Source organism: Engystomops pustulosus, chromosome 2 (genome assembly GCF_040894005.1).
Source record: "Engystomops pustulosus chromosome 2, aEngPut4.maternal, whole genome shotgun sequence".
Lineage (NCBI taxonomy): Eukaryota > Metazoa > Chordata > Amphibia > Anura > Leptodactylidae > Engystomops > Engystomops pustulosus.
In genome coordinates this window covers 204,062,759-204,080,616 of record NC_092412.1, presented here as the reverse complement: position 1 = coordinate 204,080,616, position 17,858 = coordinate 204,062,759, and the positions used below count along the sequence as shown (strand labels likewise).

General features: G+C 37.6%; 1 protein-coding gene across 3 annotated transcripts in view; it reads right to left on the bottom strand.

Annotated features, from left to right (window-relative positions):
* The window catches only part of NLGN4X (neuroligin 4 X-linked), a 171,013-nt gene that overhangs the window by 9,927 nt on the left and 143,228 nt on the right, over positions 1-17,858 (bottom strand). For all 3 annotated transcript variants that reach the window (XM_072137859.1, XM_072137861.1, XM_072137860.1), the window contains one exon: positions 13,721-14,510. In XM_072137859.1, coding sequence (XP_071993960.1) covers positions 13,721-14,510 — 790 coding nt within the window. The remainder of the gene's footprint in view (positions 1-13,720; positions 14,511-17,858) is intronic.

Sequence of the window (17,858 nt, the reverse complement as noted above, 5' to 3'; positions counted from 1 at the left end):
CTTTATACTAATTATTTTTTAATAAATCACTTTAAAGAAAAATTGATTATTTATAAACAAATAAAAAAAGACTATGTGACTAATATGTGTAGAGGCAGTTGGTTATGAAAAACGAAGTTAGTCCTAACAACAGGAATCTTAAACAGCTATAGTTCTTCCAGTGATTGCCATCCACCTAAGATCACTGCCTACACTGTTCTATTCCTGTGAAGCTCATTTATGGGTTAGAGGGTAAATTATATAATAGCATAGTGTGCAATAATTTATTTAGCATTCATGGAGATTGGAGAGAACTTCAAAAAAGTCCTTTAAAAACATAAATAACTATTAATTAATTATGGGAATTCAATTTGAGATTTGCAAGGTATAAATTACTAACGAGGATTCCATATATCATTGTTTCAGTGTAAATGTAACAATAGTTTGTTCTTGGTATATAACACTTTCTATTACAAAATCAAAGGCAGTGAAATACAACATTCACCACCTAACAGTTACTGCATTGCAAATCTACTGTTTTACCAAAATAACCTTTAGCAATACGAGGACAGTGAGCCCTGACCCTGAGACCCCCAATCTGTCCCTACCTACTTATTGAGTCCCCCCTAAACGGAGGCCAATAACTGGGCGACGTCCCCTCTCTGGGTAAGGTGTGAACACGTAACAATACAGAGAAACAAACACAATAAGGCGAGGTATACAATCTGATTCAGCAACAGCGGGGGATAACAATAACCAAATCACAATCCAAATAGACTAGTCAATACACAGGCAAGAAATCAGAAACCAAAAATCAGAGAATACAAGAGAGCTAGAGAATACAGCAAGTTAGCAGTTTGACCAGCAAGGAGTCAAGGCTAAACTGGACACTTATAGGGAACCGAGGCCCTGCCACAGGTGGAAGGAGCAAGCAATTACAGGTCCACAGTGTTAACTCTTGCAAGACAGAATCAGTTAGGGGTGTAGCAGACATCAATAGAACCTAGTTCAGACTGCAGGATGATGAAAAACTCAGTGTCTCCTAATCTTATCAGTACGGATAGAGGAGACAGCAGACACAGACGTGACAAATACAGACACACCTCAGGTTATGGAAGCATTCTTATAATTTTCATAGATACCAAACTTATACTCCAACTCTAACATTATCTACCCCCTTATTAATGATAAGTTTATTTCTCTTTTGTTGATGCATGTGACATTTCTAACAGAAAATCAGTAAAATAACTGTTCTTAGTCTTGTTTTTTTTAAACCACCAAAGGTCATTTTGAGACAAGATGTCAGTCTATATCCATGAGACGTGCGGATAAAAATAATATTTAAACTGGCTTTGTGGCATATAATTTACTCTAGATGTCTAGAGCTAAAAGCAATGAATTCATTTCAGTCTGTGACTGTTGCTGTATACAGAGGCCGGTAGTTATGGTGAACCGGAGCTCTGGAAACAGGTGTGTATGAGGTTTGTTATTTTTATACCTCTACGGCCCTATATTTAATATTTATATTAATACTTGCTACATATTGTTATATAGTTGACATGCTTAGATACACATGTCACTAAATGTTTAGCTGTCATGGTATCATGTGACAAATGAATTAATTTAATGTGTCTCTATGGAGCTACCATAAAATATAAACAGTCCATTATAAACATTAAAAATAATTCTACATGTCTATTACTATATAGCATGTATTATATAAAATGGAATAGTACATCTGAACTTTTTATTATAGCACTTATATAAATGCATTGCATTTCAGCTGTCTAATCACAGAATTTTCTTTACTTTTTGGCTGGGTCATTTTAGCTCCCATAGAAAAGATATACAGAATGGAAGTATAAAATATAAGAGTTATCATTCAAGTATTCTAGAATTCTTAAACCATTAGATGAGTAATTAAATGTAATTATTTAGAACTGCTGATTATATTCTGTTGACAGGGGCTCACCTGCCATGAGGCGAGTTGAGCATCTCGCCTCAGGCGGCGTGCCTCCTGCTCAACGAGGGGGCAGCACTGTGCTCCCACTCCCGCTAGCCGACACGGAGTTCCCCGCTGCCGCTGGCACCGTGTGCCTGACCCCGGCTGCCGGCGGATAGGACCATGTTGCTGCCCTCCATCCGGACCGTGCTCCCCGCCAGCACTGTGCGCCTGCCCCCTTCTGGCCGCTGGCCGACACTCCCGCCCCCGCATACCTCTGCTCCCCGTATACCTCCGCTCCCACCCCCCACACTCCGCCGCTACCCCACTGCTCTCGCTCCCACGGTCCCTGCTCCACTCCACCCAACCTAAGCTCCGGGCTCCGACTCCGCTCCCGCGGTCTCGGCTCCACTCCCCCCAAACAAAACTCCCGACTTCGACCCCTCTCCCGCGGTCCCGGCTCTCAACCCCCCTTCCCAAACCCTCGCTGCTGGCTCCCGGCTCCGACCCCCCCTCCCCCGCTCCCGCGGTCCCGACCCCCCCCCCCCAACCCTCGCTCCCGGCCTGAAACCGGACAAGGCATAACTTGCCAAGACCCCCGAGACCATAAAAGAAGGGTAATGGTATTTTATCTTTGTATGTGTATATATATATATATATATATATATATATATATATATATATATATATGTTTGGATATATATGTATGTATGGGTGTATGTATGTGTGTGTGTGTATATATGTATGTGTGTGTATATGTTTATGCTTGTGTGTGTATATGTGTGTGTGTGTATATGCGTGTGTGTGTATATGCGTGTGTGTGTATATATATTTATATATGATGTATATGTGTGTATATTTGCTATATGTATGTGCAGTGTGTGTATATGCTGTATCGGCTGTTTGTGTATGTGTATATATCTTGTATGTATATGCTGTATTTGTAATATTTATCAGAACTTCTATTTTGCACTACATGGTGGCACGCTGTATGCATTTTATACTAAATGGGGGGGACACTGTATGCATTTTATTCTACATGGTGGCATGCTGTATGCATTTTATACTACATGGTGGTATGCTGTATGCATTTTATTCTACATGGTGGCATTCTGTATGCATTTTATTCTACATGGTGGCATGCTGTATGCATTTTATACTACATGGCGTCAGGCTGTATGCATTTTATTCTACATGATGGCATGCTGTATGCATTTTATACTACATGGCGGTATGCTGTAACTATCATATTCTACATGGCGGCACGCTGTATGCATTTTATACTACATGGTGGCACGCTGTATGCATTTTATTCTACATGGCGGCACGCTGTATGCATTTTTTACTACATGGTGGCACGCTGTATGCATTTTATTCTACATGGCGGCATGCTGTATACATTTTATACTACATGGCGGTACTCTGTATGCAGTTTATGCTACATGGCCTCCCGCTGTATGCATTTTATACTACATGGCGGTACTCTATCTATTCTATACTTCATGGCGGCACGCTGTATCTATCTTATACTACATGGCAGTACGCTATATGCATTTTATACTACATGGCGATACGCTGTATGCATTTTATACTACATGGCAGTACACTGTATGCATTATATACTACATGGCGGTATGCTGTATGCATTTTATACTACATGGCAGTATGCTGTATGCATTATATACTACATGGTGGTACGCTGTATGCATTTTACACTGCATGGTGGTACGATGCGCTTTATCTATCTTATACTATATGGCGGCACGCTGTATGCATTTTGCATTTCTTTATTTTACACCAAACCAATATGATGGATCTGGTCCTGACATTCCCTGATATATTACATATATGGGGGGGGGCGTATCTCTATGGCTCGCCTCAGGCAGCAGACAGGCTTGGTACACCCCTGTCTGTTGAGCAAAATTTGTTAAACTGGTTAAAGCAATGACTTCAGATTGATGGCTTATAACCACTGCAGCCTCAAGTAGTCACTTGTTGTAATTGTCAAGTAGTGTGGACCGTAGCAATAAAAACTGGCCGCAGTGAACAGATGTTGTCTACATGATTTCACTACTGCAGCCTGGTAAACCAATCCTGCACAACAGTGTAACAACCAGAAGATCCTAAAGCAATAAATATTGATGAAATAAAGTTCAACTTGTAATATTGATGTTGTTCATTTGAAACTGTATGAAAATAATAAACAGATGTATCCTGTCACCAAAAACCTCTGCTTGTATACCAAGGCTCAATGGCAATATAGCGTCAACAGTGAGCATACCCACTACAGAGTAAAATGGACAGTATACAACATTTGTTACTTTTATTACCCAAGGGCTCATAGTCAAAAAATGAATACCTGACAACCCTGTGAAAAACATAACAATCTGCTGTTTTCACAAGGGAAGGCTTTAGCCTAACACCAAAGAGCACTAAAGAGGGGAAAATACATATAATTTATCAGCCAATAAAATAATACTGTATTCATAAAAATAAAAATAAATGGGTTCCACTTTGGTAGGTATGTTTCCCTTGTATGCACATCAATTTGGTCCCACCAATATACTGTAAATGCAGTAAACTCTTTCCAAATTAGATTCTTGAAAAAACTATGAAGAAAATAAGCCAAATTCAGAAGGGCATGATACTAATGATTTTAATATGCTCTGTCAAACCCTTAAAGCTGCATTACTTTCAGAGTACAACAAAACCATGACCTAAAGTCTCCTATCACACATAACAAACCAAGCAGACTAATGGCTAATCGAATCACACCCATAAAAGTAAAGTACAGAATACCATTTCTATTTATCCAGGATTACGCTTTCCTCAAGGAAACTCACCCTTTGAAAATGGCAAATTTATTTAAAGCCTTTTGCTCTTTAATTTATAACAAATTCTGCCACCATACAACCCACTCAGTGGGCGATTGACAAGTTAGGAAATTACATACGCTAAAATAAAAATTATACAAATCCTCTGGTCCCAAACGTTTTTCCAATGAATACCTTATGACATATCACCACCTTTTCACCCCATATCTTGTTTTAACATTCAATAAGGCCGTGTCAATAGGTTCCCTGCCCCCGAAATGTTAGAAGCAACTATTATTACCTTACCAAAACCAATCACCCCTCAAACTTCACTTGTGCAGGGAGCACTTTTGCTGTATTCTCAGTGCTTAGGACACAGGGGGAGATGAGATAATGTAACAGCCTGTAAAGCCAGATCACAAAGGGGCTAGGGTTTTATAGGGTAGTATAATTTTAAAAGTTTATTTAAAAAGGAAGGGGCCGTGGATCACAAATATAAGAAGAATAGCACAGTCACAGTGTCTGGATATATGATTAAGTGTCCCTGGTTTATCAGGCTTGATTTTTATGGCAGATTTCTTTTAAGTACTCTTCATCAAGTATCCTCCTCCATCCCTCTTACAAAAAGTATCAGGGTGATAACTGGGAAAGTTCTAAATTTAAAATATGGGTCTCTAGAGAAATGTAGATTTTATTCTATTATTCCAGTCTCTTTTTATTGTAACGTGTCCACTAAATCCAGCATGACCCTGATCATTACTAACTACGTCATGTTACTCATAATCACCCATGACTTTTATTTTTTGTTATTAATTACCGTATATACTCGAGTAAAAGCCGACCCAAGTATAAGCCGAGGCCCCTAATTTTACAACAAAAACCTTGTAAAACCTATATATTTTTTACTCGAGTATAAGCCGAGTTTGGGTTTTCAGCACATTTTTTTGTGCTGAAAAACTAGGCTTATACTCGAGTATATAAGGTATTAGTTTGTTTTTATTTTTGTTTTTTGTGCCTCTGATCTCTGTACAAGTCTGCTAGATCAACAACTAGTTCACATCTTTTGTAAAATATAAACATTTTTCATAAAAATATATTATGAAAAAACAAAAAAACCTTCTACAAAGTCAAGAGACACTTTATAAGTATTGTTCCCTTTCTGGCTAAACCTATAGATGGGAGACCCAGGTATGAGGTCCATATGCCAGATAGGAAAAATGAGAATCTTTATGTTATACATCTCTTTATTAAATGAAGAGATAAAAATATATATATTTAAAGTTTTGGTTCTTTTTATTGGTGCTTTCCATACTTATGATAAATTGAAAATAAAGTTTCTTTATTGTATTTCCCTTTTCATTCAGCATGTCATGAAATAATTCTTCCAATGCTGTAGTCAGTACTCCACGTTACAGAAGAGAAGCATTTTCAATTTGTAAAGCAGACATTCAGTCCTTTATTGAGAAAAAAATGTCCCCACTGGCACCATTAAGTGTGTCCTTATTTTTAATTCAATGCTAAAATTACAAGGTTAAAACACTAGTGTATGTGGGTAGAAAGGCTAAAATGGGCTGCTAAAAATATGATGCAGTTTGAAGGTTAGTACACAGGCACAGCTTGACAATCATCTATCTTGTATTCAGCCATTATCAACATAAAAGTTCCTTTTCATTTATTGGTTCTGTGTACTTTAATATTAATTATCCTTTAATGGCTAAGAGCAATAATTTTGCTAATACTCAAACCTGGCTACAACAATAAGGCTCGGTAATTATAAGTTAACAGGGCTGCACTCAGTAATGACTGTGAGACTTTGCAAAGCCTAGTGCAAAAAGCTAAACAAAGTTTTAACAACAATATCCATGTTACGCAAAAAAACAAAACGATAAAACATATTTAGGCTCTTTTCTAAAAAACTTGGTTAAGAGAAAAAAAATAACCTGCTTTTAACAATGGAAACAGAAACCCACTCATCTACAATGATGAGAAGAAGTTGGTTTTACAATTTTTTGCATTGCATGTTTTGACTTTGGGTTTAGAGGCTTGTGACTAGGATCAGGAAGTAAGAGGTCTCCTTACAGAGATTGCCAATTAAGGCCCTTGTGTAGGTGTGTGAGTCTTATAGCCATGGATGCTCCATTAGGGGATTCTTTGAAAATATGCAAAGTTTTCCAGGATGGGATAAGGAAAACCAAGGCTCTTTTAGCTCCCTTGTAAGGCAGCTTCTTTGACATTAAGTATGACCTTCAAGAACCTAATGACATGATGAGGGTTTAAAACCAAACCAGTATATCTATTTCAGAAGGAACAGACTCCGGTAGTGGAGGTCACACTTGATGATGAACAATGAAACAGCAATGAATAGCTACTTACCAACCAAAGTCTATGGAATCAAAAAATGCATTCCTAATTTTTCACACATTGTTTCTGCATTTGAACTTCTTGGGGCAGATTTATCAAGTGTCTGAAAGTCAGAATATTTCCAGTTGCCCGTGGCAACCAATCACAGCTCAGCTTTCATTTTACCAGTGTTCATGAATATTTTAAAGGGGAGCTGTGATTGGTTGCCATGGGCAACTAGAAATATTCTGACTTTCAGACACTTGATAAATCTGCCCCATTGTATTTGTGGTACTTAAGCAAAATCTAAGGGTCATTTATTATGTGTTAATGTTAATCTGAGGTTGTATTTAAAAATACCTTCAAAGGTCATATGTGTTTGTATGCACTCACACCATATTATTCAAGGATGGTTTAACCCCTTCAGGCTCCGTGGCGGATATATCCGCCTTTTCTTTTGGCAAAGTCTCCGGCGGCACTGGAAGCATGGCGGCACATGGGCGCCGCCATCTTACCTCCGATCGTCGCTCCCCCGAACGTCTATCAAAATATAAAAATGGTTATTGACGACGGTGACCTCCAGAATGGCGCCCAAATGTCCGAAACGCGACTTTTACACCTTTTTACATGACATAAAAAATGTAATAAAAAATTATCAAAATGTCACACAGTCCTCAAAATGGTAGCAATGAAAACGTCCACTCATTTTGCAAATAATGACATCTCCCGCAGCTCAGTATACCAAAGTATGAAAAAGTTATTAGCGTCAGAAGATGGCAAAATTTTTTTTTCTTTTTTGTACACATTCGTTTAATTTTCGAAAATGTATTAAAACGCAATAAAACCTGTATAAATTTGGTATCACCGCGGTCATGCCGAACCAAAGAATAAAGTAGATTTGTTATTTTGAGCGCAGATTGAAAGTCGTAAAAACTGAGCCCACAAGAACGCGTACCTGCGTTGTTTTTTTTTCAATTTTTCAACATATGGAATTTTTTACTGCTTCCCACTACATGGCAGGGAATAATAAATAATCATGGGAATAAGCTCTCACACAGCTCTGTACACAGAAAAATGAAAAAGTTATGGATTTTTGAAGATGGAGAGCCAGAAATGAGCGAAAATACCCTGCGTTCTAAAGGGGTTAATATCTTTTTCTCATGACTACATTCATATATTATACTTCTACATATATTTTCTACATGTCAGCAAATGGACAAAAAATGGGATTTAGCCAAAAATGTGTTAAATGAAAGATCTTTTAATGGAGGTTGGATAAGTAGTTTGGAAGAATGATGTATGAATATTTTGGATATTAATTGACATTTATACAAATCAATATGGGATAACGTCTGTCAAATAGGCTCTGTGGACCTAAAAATGTTATCATTAAATTCGGTGGTGATTGTTGTGGTAAATGTTCAAAGCAACATGAATATCACTATGATTGGCAGTCCTGGTGCTAATACTGAGATACTTAATTAGGAAGGCAAAATTGGCGGGGAGGGCGTTATATCACTGTCAGTGCCCTTTGCAGTTCACACTAAGACTGAGGAGATGCTGAATTTCTCTGTGGTCCATTTTTATATGGCAGTGTGAACAATGGTCTACTTAGTGGATGCTGATTGAATTCAGCACAATTGATAAAGACCTGCCCCTACCACATGAGGCAGTGTTCCTGCTCCACATAAAGTTCCTGTGCTCAGTTTATTCCCTGCCGGTTAAAGTTGTGTTTTGCTGGATATGTAGCTAGTGAGTGAAATGAACTGCCACAGTGGAAACTGATTATAAACTCATATACTGTAAATGGCTGAACTAATGAATTACATTTATAGCATACAAAAAGTCAGGGAAGTAAATGAAGACACTAATAGACTGCAAATGTACATATACAGATCAAACATGCATGCACTAACACTTCTTTATGGCAATTGACATTTGGCAAAAAGGCACCTCTCAATTATAGGGATAGATAGATATGGATTAAGTTGGGGTCATTGGCCTTTAAAGGGGTTGTGTCACCATAGCAAATGGCTGTAATTGGGTCCAATGCATTGTGACAAGTACTTTTTCACCATTTACACTTATTACAAAATATGCCGCCTTACTGAGATAACTCCTTTTGTCCTGGTTGCTGGCGCCCTCTAGTGGTAGCTGTGTCCCGTCCTGAGCAACAGCTGATCTGGCCGAGTCTGTGCATAGGGATTCCCCCAGCTGCTCTGCACTACAGATCACTCCACAGGCTCACAGCTCCTCTCCACACTGAGAGATCACCTGACAAACTGCAGCCAATAAGAAGTGAGGCAGGGGGCAGAGAGCTCAGCCGTCTACACCAGTGAATGAGGTGATTTCCACTGCTCCACAGTTGCTTCCAGCAGCAGATACAAGGCAACTGCAGACATACATGACTATCTGCTGTACAGAGGAGTCCTCCCCTAACATGCATCATAGCAATGTAGCAGCCCTTTCCTCCCTCCACCATTAGTCAGGTCGCACAGGAGCCTACAGCAGCAGATACAAGGTAACTGTAGCCAGACATGGCTATCTGCTGCACAGAGGAGTCCTCCCCTACCATGGATTGTAGCAATGTAGCAGCCCTTCCTCCCTCCACCATTAGTCAGGTCACACAGGAGGCTGCAGAAATAACACAAGTAACAGGCTGAGCTCTGACCTCTCCTGATGCAGTCCTCCTCCTGTACTCTCCACCATTCACTCTCCCTCCATGCTACACTGCTGTCCTGTAGTCCTCCACCTGTACTCTCCACCATTTACTGTCCCTCCATGTTACACTGCTGTCCTGCAAAGGGGCCCCTGTCCCTGACTAGCAGGAAAGTCGCTAAAGATCAGTAACATGTGAGAAACTGTCACCTATTTATGCATCCATGCATGTCAGCCTGACCGACCATGATGCTGTGAGAATACATAGTACATGTGTACTATGTGCAGTGACCTGTACAGTGTGCAGGGGGCGCAAGATTCAGGATTTCTGGCGCACGTTCTTCATGAATCTGGTGCCCCCTGCACTGCTTTGACAGACTGCATCAACTTTTTTTAGTGCACTTTTAACATGGGGCGTATGACACATTTCAAATGGACTTCTATTGGATCAGTAATGCAGGGACTATTTGAGCACAGCAGGTGGAAGGAGACTCTGAAGGCTGAGCGATCTGTAGCACTGAGTTGTGGAATAACTGCCGCTGTCAGTGCTGTGAATGTGCCTGGCTAGGCCCCTCCCACATCTGCTTCTGTGTGGAACAGAATAGAGGCTGAACAAGCATCATAATAACAAATAGAAAGGTATCTTTAATTCCAGGTAACCATTACAAATAGATTTTTGAAATATTTTAACCTCTTTGACAACTTTTTGCAGTCAATTGTTTTGTGGCATAACCCCTTTAACTTCAAGGAAGTGTACTATTAAATGCAATTCACTTTTAGACAAATATATGGAAACTGTTCAAAATGTGATGGTCCCGCATTATAAAACTATGTCCGTCTAAGGCAAGTTTATTTACCCTGCAATCCCCGATGAAGCTGAGGTTATGAGTCGGTTTAGCATTTAATACAATGGTCAAGTGAGCTCTCCCCTTTATATCCAACATATAGGCAGTTTAGATACATGATGCTACTAATCTTATGGAACTAGTTCTTTGGCAACAGTTGGTACAATATATACAGTTTATCTTCCAATGAAATGTAAAACTACCCATATTAGTTGGTTTCAAATGTTAATTGTTGTGACCAGCAACCGGCTGCTTTCCAGCAGGAAGCAATAAAAAAAATTTAAAAATTTTTGTTTCTCAACCAGAAGCAACTGCCGGTAGGGACTGCACCGAAACGGAATAGAGTAAGATACGGGAATATCATCATGCCGATGGATACTCTGAAGGATTGTAACAGGATATCTGGATAAAAAGAAAAGATTCAATGTATATAGGTGAGAATTCCTATGTATATATACAGTTTTAGAGGTTTATAGTAGTTGGAGCGCAGCTAAAGGAGATTTATATATTTTAATAGTTAGTTTACAAAAAAGGTCTATATGACCCCACTGAGACTCATTAGTCAACTTAAAACATCATTATTATTGTTACATTTAAAAAAAAAAACAATGTATTTTATCCCAAATATTGTGTGGACAAATTTCTTATATTTTATTAAAAGACCCATAGGCCATTGTGGAAACTTTTCTGTGAGGTATAGAGTTTTGCACAGCTGCGCTATTCAGCACAACAGCCCCAAGGTAACCAGAGACACTGATTGAACACACGTACAGTAATGGTAGTATCAATCTTTCATCAGTAGATGTCAGTCTTATTCATCAACGTATTAATTTATATAGTTAGCACACGAGTAGAGGGCACCTTTTAACCAGCAGCACCAAAAGAAAGAAAATACAGGAACGACCAGCACCAATGAATATACAGACAGTCCCCGGGTTACATACAGGATAGGTTCTGCAGGTTTTATTCTTAAGTTGAATTTGTATGTAAGTAGGAACTGTATACTTTATAATTGAAACCCCCGGCAAAAATTTTTTTGCTTTTTATGACTATCGGGTTTTAAAAATGTTGGGTTGTCATAAGAATCAGGATTAACAATACATCTTAATTACAGACACCTGTAATTAATAACTGTTATAGATGTTTATTTTATCCTGGGACTAAAGTACAGCAAATTACCAAAATCCAGAGGTCCGTTTGTAACTAGGGGTCGTCTGTAAGTTGGGTGTTCTCAAGTAGGGGACACCTGTACATATACAATTTTGTATAATTAATATTATTGTTATTTTGTGGATATTATTAGATACCCACTACCCATTTAATTTATATTTATCACACTCACAAAAGAATGTCCGATTCAGATGTAGGCCCTTTAATATTGTTTAATTAAAAATAAAATCTAGACTTCCAGCAGTGATTGAGAATAGCACAACTCTATGTTTTCTCCTTATCTCCCATAGAAGTGCATGGCAGCATCTAAAACTTGCGAGCTATGTACACTGATACAATGAAAACAATAAAGCATTACTATTTCTAGAAACTAAACAAGATTATTTATTAGTAAAAACAGGCTCAGATGATGAAGAGAAGAAAATTGCAACCCACATTTCCATTCTAGGGAAATAAAATGTGCTATGCTGCCATCTAGTGCTTTTTGCTGCTTCTCTTTTACAGTAGCAGATGATGATCATGATGATGATGAACTAGATTGATATTATTAAGGGAATCTTTCAACTTTTTTCAGTATTTTTGTTAACTCCTGATAGTCTACATCCCTGCCTTGCATACATTAGGTAAATATTATATAATATAAGATACATTATAAATGACATGTTTTGGGCTCCAACATCAATCTTACTTTAGAAAAATGCAATAACAAAAACCAATACCAAAGCTTTATCTAATGTCAAAAGCCACATCCGCTACAATTTCATTTCAAAGTGTTAGAGTATGACACACTTACTGTACCTTAAAATAGATTTATGGCTACAATGATCCAGCCAATGGATATGCACAGGCCCCATTCAGCTGATGGAAGTGAAAGAGCACTCTTTTAATTTCTCTAGAGAGAAACTTTTGTAAAAAAAAAGTGTGTTTTTTTTCCTACAACAAAGAAACCTTCATAAAGATTTTGGTGAGTACTGTCTTTATTTTTTCTTTTTTTCTTCTGGACTTATGGATTGCTTTTAATAGGAGCAGCACACATTATTTCTAGTGTTACTTTCTGAGAAGAAGTATTTGACCAGACTATGAACAGTCATAGTCATTGTGGCTTGAATGTTATACTGATCAGATGTTTTGTGAAGACCATTCTCTGCTTCCTGTGGAAGAATACAACACCCTACCTTTATATACCTTTATTTCTACATCATTATTTATTAAATCCCTGAGTATCATCAGAGATAACCTATTGACAGGGTCACCCCTTTAGTAAAGGTAGGGTTTCAATACCACAAGCATTTACCTTATGGTAAATTCTGCCTCCTTGTTTTGTACTACTTTTTTAGACTTTTTTTTTTGTCCCGGTGGGCAAAAAGTCTCCAAAAATAATACAAGAAACCAGACATTATGGTGTTAAATCTTTCGCATAGTTCTCATGTCGCAGTACCATGAGAGTTGCATTTGGGCATGGTGAAAGTAGATAGGGTTTCCCAATATTGAAAAATATCTCTCCCCTTTGGATGTTGATATTTTATACAGATAACTTATAGACATAAATAACTAAGCTAAAACTGTAACTATGTGATCGTGTAATGGATAGGAGTTTGATGTGGAAGCTAGAAAAAAGGAACAACTGGACATGAATTAGTTTGTTATGCTGTGGGATATTTTCTGTGCAAATCATCTTTCTTTTGCCCCTTCACAATTTCCAACCTAATCTATTTTTTCTAACCAGTTAGTCATCACCAATTGTCCATAAGTTATTGGGCATTTGGAATATTGTGGGAGATAATTTAAACCAATTTTCTTGGAAACAACTGTCAGTATATACTGTATTTACCCCTGCATTTTTTGGTCATATGACTAGATGGTTCTATGGTCAATTGTTGTTATTTTGGATAAAATTTTAACATTTATTTACATCATACCATTTCTTATTCTACCAATAAATCAAAAGATTGTTGAAATATATTCACACATACCCGGTTTTGGCGAAGTTAGTCCAGTATGTCATAACAACAGCACTGAGCATAACATCATTCTTTGAAAAGTTGCAGTTGAAAAGCTCTGTAGGACCAATCATGGGAATGCCAAATACGTAGGGAACTTCATCACCATAAGCAGAATCAGCCCAAGATGGTTTCATTTCACTTTGGCAATGGTGATAAAATGCATAGAAATAAGTTGGAGAACCATAGCGGGCATGTAAATCTGCTGTTGCAACAGCGGGCGCCACCCATTGGTGGTCTGTAAAAAGTGCAACCAACGTCTTTCTTCTTGTTTCTGGATTTTCTTTATCAGCCCAATCTGTATACATAAACTTTATAGTTTCCCGAAGTGTATCCTTTCCTTCTGGGTATCCATACAAATTGTCTACAAAGTTTGAAACTGAAAAGTCAAAGTCACTCAAGGAGACACCATCTTCATTATCTACTATACCATCCACAAATTTTAAGCCTTCTCCTTGATTTACTCCAAGCATAATATCATAGTTAAGAAACTCCCCTTGTTCCATGAGTATCTGAGGGTCATCTGGAATTACATCACCATCAATGACTGGTCCAAAGGCAATGTGGTATGTAGCTGGTGTGATGGACTGCTGAATGAGTTCTTTATACTCCTTTTCCCGAAGACAATCGACCAAGTCAATAGTATCCAGCATGTCACAACCCACTTTATCTGCCAATAACCTAGTATACTTGGCAGGCTGGTAGTTCACTGCCCAGCTGGAGAGAGCTGTCCCACTTTGTATGATTGCTTTTTGGAACAAACCTGCAGGTGCAAAATTTGTAAATGCAAATGAAAAATTCAAAAATCATAAAACAATGCAGCTTTTATAAAGCAGATAATATATGCACTGTAGCTATACTTGCTAAATGTGAATTCTTAGAACAATGCAGGGGACTTGTGATTTCTTCTTTAACACAATTTACTGTTATTTAATGGATAAGAATGTGATTTAGGCCTAATCTGTACATTTTAAGAGCACATCTTGCATTAACAGATATTGTTAGAATTGCTTGATGAAAATTTTGCCAATTTAATTACCAATTGCTGTATATTTACTCTGAAAAATAATCACAAGGAGGAAAGGCATCTCTAAGAAAATACCTGTCTGTTTAACTTATCTTTAAAAACAAATCATAAAAATCAATAATGCAAATAGTCTCAGTAATTTTCTATTTTTGCTTCCAGGTAAGTACTTTTGATAATGTTGTGATTTTCAGGAGCTAAAACTGACAATTATTCTTGGGTTTTACTGTTTAAGTGTATAGAAAAGAAATGTAGCTGTATTGTTCTTAGCAAGAAAAAAGCTATCGGTTTTATTATTTACAATAGAATCTCAGTCTAGATATGTTTTATTTATGTTAAGCAATTGTTAAATTAAAATTACTACAATGGAAGGCATTTATGTTTTTGGTTTTTTTTTGATCTCCAAGAAACAGTTGCACACATGCCCCTTGTTGTGTCTGCAATAATCACTCTTGTTATGCTTCACTAAAGTAAAATTATTCCATAAAATAAATGTCCAAGCTACAATACTAAACTCAGCCCATGGACAAGACGGCTGTTTTAAGTGCAGAATGAATTCATTTTATATTTGGTTCAGATATTGTTCTAGCTCCAGTTATCTGCAGCAATAGCTAAGCCATTTCTGAAAAGAATACATTCTGGTTTATGTAAACGCTTTTAGACAGTTTTCTCACACTTTTCAGACTAGGGTGGCTTAGGGGCATGGCCTCTGTAACACAAAAAAATATGAGATTGATGGTGCAAAGTATGACTCGACAGTTTTACAGAATATTAGTCTTGTCTAATTGTGGTTATGCGTCTGCATTTTTTTCTCCTGCTTTTCTGCTGGTTAGATTGCGCCCCCTCCCACCTTGCCTGAACTTCTCCCCCTCATGCTTCAAGTGGTCAATTGGCCAGAAAACTCAGGAACAAGGCTTTATATGTTCCCCTAAATAAGTTATTTTCTTGTTATTAATTTATTGCTTTAACTTCACTAAAAACTGACAGTGTGCCAGGAATAATGTTGGGGTATTGTGACTGGAAACATGAAAGATGCACTGTGATACTACATACCCATAAGAAGTCTAATTACAATAATGTTTTCTCCTTTTAATGCTTCGACTTACATGTGTGTTTTATAGTCAGATCTGTTCTAAAGTCCTAAAAAAATTCAGCGGAAAAATTCATTAAGACTGGCACACGACATTCAGATGGTATTTCCACTAGATCAAACTTGTTTAGACCATGTCTGACATGGATTTTAGCTATTGTCTACACCAGTTTTTCCACAGCTTACATTCCCACCCCTTTTCCGGTGCCGCTCCCCGTCACACATGCAAAGTGCGCAGAAAACTGGTAAACAAGGCTTTATACTCTCCCATAAAAAAGTTATATTTTTAAAATGATATTTATTTATTTGATTAATTGTGTTAGCTTTATTTAACGTTGTTAAAGCATATGTTAATCATTTTTTTCAAACACCAGTCTTAATATTTTCCCCAACTGGCGCACAGTTTCCTGAATCTATTAAGAGGCCTCAGGTCTCTTAGTAAATCCAAATGGGATCTCCACCAGGTCAGACCTGTTTAGACCAGGGTAGATTGGTTTTCTGGCAGGGGCAATAGAAAATCCGGCCAGTAGGGGTGTTCACACCATTGCCTGTTTGCCTACCCGGCTTCTTGCCCCATCATGCTGAAAGTGGTCTGCCAGAAAAGCCAGAAAATGGTTGGGCAAGGCTTTATAAATTCCCCTTAGTAAGTTACATTTTTTAAATGTTATTTATTTTATTCATTGCTTTTGTTTTATTTAACTTTGGTTATATATTTTATATATTATTCATTTTTGTATATTCTTTCAATTATTTTCTTATTTATTACAGTAACTTGACTAAAAAAAAAATATCTGCCCCAATCTGCAACTTCCACCAGTAAAAATACTATACTACATTACAAACCAAATGCCATCTGTGAACTTTGAATAAGATATTTGTACAACTAGTATAATTGTACTGAAAATCTATTTTAAAAAGCTGCCAAACATATTTTCTGCATATTTCATATCCAGGTTCTATCAGAATTCATCACCTGATAGATCAAAGTTGACAGCAGGCAAGAGGATAAACACAGCAAAATGTAGAAAATATACATTTATATGTAATAATTTTGTTTTAAAATTGCCCCGACAAAAGTGTATTCATGTAGCTGTGTTATAATGCTGTCATTTTGTCACAGGCCTACTCTAGAAAATCTTTTGTATAATTCCAAGCTGCCATGCATGCACACTGAGAATCAAGCAGATTGAAAATCAATCACACAGCACCTGCTACTACTATACTGGGTGACTTATTCTTATCAGACACAGCCAGCTGACTCCATAAGTAAGACTGCATGATACACTTTGGAATTGAATGTCAAGTTTCACAACTGACAGTATAGTTGAAAAGTGAATGTACAATATTGTGCTTTTTTAAGTAATTATCTATAATTTACTGTTTTCTTCTTAATTTATTTCTACAATCATCTTTAAAGAAAATATATAATCAAAGTGGTTATCTTCATATATTTAATATACATGGCATCCTTCCTTTAAAAATCATTTTTTTAAATTATGTTAATGAGCCTGAAGGGCTCCTGGGGTTTTTACCATAGCCCCTCTTTTCTGCAGCCTCAAAGGCTGTTAGACTCTGCTCCACCAGCACTTCTCCCCTCCCTCTACCTGTCTCACCATCTGTGCTCCCTCAACACTTCTCCTCTCCCTCTGCCTCACGTAATTTCACCACAGCACACAGAACACAGTGCACAGCACACAGTGAGAGGGGCAAGTGCTCCTTGTACACATTAACAGCCTGTGAAGCTGCCACACAGAGAGGTTCTGGTAAAACCCCCAGGAGCTTTACAGGTTTATTAGGACACGTTTAAAAGATGATTTTGGAAACACTTCAGCAACCTTTGTGAAGCTATAAGTACAAGCTTGTGGGTCTACTTTTCAATATTCAAAAAATGCTACGGATACATTTATAATGCATTTTATAATGCATTTTATAATAGAATGCTTGCATTTGGTTTGCGTGAAGGTTTTCTTTTTCTGATTAATTCAGGTGAAACCGGG